The sequence below is a fragment of the Impatiens glandulifera genome, chromosome 1 (genome assembly GCF_907164915.1).
Source record: "Impatiens glandulifera chromosome 1, dImpGla2.1, whole genome shotgun sequence".
Classification (NCBI taxonomy): domain Eukaryota; kingdom Viridiplantae; phylum Streptophyta; class Magnoliopsida; order Ericales; family Balsaminaceae; genus Impatiens; species Impatiens glandulifera.
The window spans coordinates 128,326,360-128,328,947 of record NC_061862.1 but is presented as its reverse complement, the minus strand read 5'-3'; the positions used below and the strand labels follow the sequence as shown (position 1 = coordinate 128,328,947).

The window sequence follows — 2,588 nt, the reverse complement described above, 5'->3', positions numbered from 1 at the left end:
GATAGCCGAAAATATAGTGCGCAGAATAATGGAAAAAATCGATCTGCAAGCTCAGGCGGCTTCCGAAGTATACAGTGAGTGGTTTCGGATCCGGTGCAACAAATTCTTCAAACATGTGCTACTGGACCTAACCACCGGACAAAGATTCGAAAGGATTTTGGAGATAGAGGAAGATGTCATCAGGCTCACAAACGCAACGGATCCCAACGAAGCCATGGACCGACACGCAATAGTAGAACCGCGTGCTCGGCTACAAAAGCTAACCGAACATATGCGAAAGCTTACAGAAAGATATGTTGCGGGAACATCGAAGGCTAAATTACAAGTCTTGGTGTTGGATATCCTTACGGTAAAGAAAGGGGAGTTCATTGACGAGATAGAGCGGCTTGAAGCGGTGTGCAGACAGCAAGATACAGCGCACTCTCCGCGTCTTGAGACCGGTGACGGTCAGAATCCAGGTGATAAGTCTCCTCTAACGGATCAGGCTATCAACGAAACCGACGATAGGACAGAGCCTCCTATCACCGAAAATCTTGAATCCAATCAACCCGGGGATTCTGAATCGGCCATTACAGAAAAGGAGGTCATAACTATCATCAACGAATTTGCCAACACCAATGTTCGACCGTGGAAAAAGAAAGTTAATAACGTCGTGGTTCAAACAATTAAGTTGGCCGAAACCATAAGGGACGACCTTGTGAAGGCAAACGAGTGGATCACATCGGTCGAAACCAACTACTGTGAAGCCGATGCTCGGTACGGCGATCATCTCAAGCGAACTATAGACTTGGAGGAAATGACTCCAAAGTTGGCAGATGACCTCAAGTCGGTCACCCAAAGGGTGGAGGAGTTGGAACGGTTTCAAGAGAAAACCGAGCAACGGCTTACAAAGGTCGATGAGGACCTGGGGCGGTCAAGCACCGAAGCCGGTTCCACACTTGACAGGGTCACAAGCCTCGAAGAAAAGAATGCAAGTCTTGAGGAGCGAAACAACAAACTTGAAGCCGACCTCAAGGCGGTCACCGAACAGGTGAATGAGCTGATCAATGCCAAGCTTGCTACCGATAGAGCGGTTGAGGAGGCAAACGCTGAGGCGGCTAAGAAAATTCAGGATGCGCTGGACGAAGAAACGCGGAAAACGAAGGAAGCACCGCGATTGTCTGAAGCGGATTTGGCCGAACGTGCACGAAATGTAGCGGCTAGAAATCCGGCACTTGCAAAGTCTATAGCAGCTCAAGAGGCCAAGGATGTAGAGCGGTTAAACACTGAAAAACAAAGGCTCGACGAATATGCCAAGGCTCACAAGAAGTCAAAGGCGGCTCCCTCCTCGTCGGTTTCGGCAACACGAAAGAGGAAAATTCCCTCAAGGAAGACTCAAGTCACCGAGATGCTGGGCAGAATCACCGAGACAGTTATTGACTCTACACCGGACCCGGCTCTGCAAACCGAAGATGACTTCGAAGAGGATCTCGAGCCGCGACATACAAGACATCGAGTTATCAATGCGGTTCCAATCAGCACGGTCGGTCAACCGTTCTCTCCTCACCAGGACACCACGGGAGCAGGAGGTTCTTCCTCAAGACCGGCTCAACCAGTTGAGGACCAACCAACAGATGACTTGATGGGAGACTTCCTGCCATCCAGATTGGAATAGGGGCTTTCTTTTCTTAACCTATGTTTATTTCGGTTTTTACATATTTAATATTTTGCCCTTTTTCGGTTATCTTTACTTATATATATAAAAAGTTATTTTTGGAAACCGGCCTGCATTTACAATCTTACTTGATTTTGAATATTTTAATTAAAATAATCAAAAAGGGAGAAATTGATAAGATTAAAGATAAAAAAATTTCTCAAAATTTTCCAACATTTTTCGAAAAAAATCCTCCCAAGTCAGTTTCCAAAAATCCGGCCAAAATAAAACTCACAAAACCGACCTACATTTGCAATCTTACATGATTTTGATAATTTTAAATAAAATAATCAAAAAGGTAGAAATTGTTAGATAAAATTAGACCAGTTAATAGAACTTAACACAAATAAACATCCTATGTAGGAACAGACAAAGAACCGGACCGGTCAAATCAATGAACCGGTTAAGAAGCTCAACCGTTCAAACACCTAAACTGACCAAAAACCTGAACGAACAAGAAAAGACAAGATCGGTCAAGACTGAAGGCCGGAAACACCAGATAGTCGGTCATTAACCGACCAGAAGCCAAAGCAATAACCGGAAGCCATTTGCTTAAAGACAAATAACCGGAAGTCATCCGCTTAAAGACAAATAACCGACCAGCATAAGAAGATACTTCGGGTATCTGTTGAGAATGATACCAAAGGAACAGACTGAACATTTCCATATTCATACAAGTTTGAGGACAGTCTGCAGGCTGCAGAAAACTGTCCTACAAGATCTTTCCACTTCAGGATAAATCAAAAAGGCAATCTTCCAAGTACACACAACTGTCTAACCGACAGTTACCACATTGAGTAAAAGACAAACCTAGCCGGTTTGTCCTACATACTGGAAGAACAGACCGCCAGGTCTGAAAAGTTGACCGTCAGGTCTGAATCACTGAACCTCTGCT

At 44.7% G+C, this 2,588-nt stretch overlaps 1 protein-coding gene across 1 annotated transcript; it reads left to right on the top strand.

Annotated features, from left to right (window-relative positions):
- The first annotated feature begins 271 nt into the window (after positions 1-271).
- LOC124942975 (ERC protein 2-like) lies at positions 272-1,654 on the top strand. Its single transcript, XM_047483544.1, has one exon. It carries the CDS (start codon positions 272-274, stop codon positions 1,652-1,654), a length of 1,383 nt encoding a protein of 460 aa, XP_047339500.1.
- Positions 1,655-2,588: the final 934 nt, after the last annotated feature.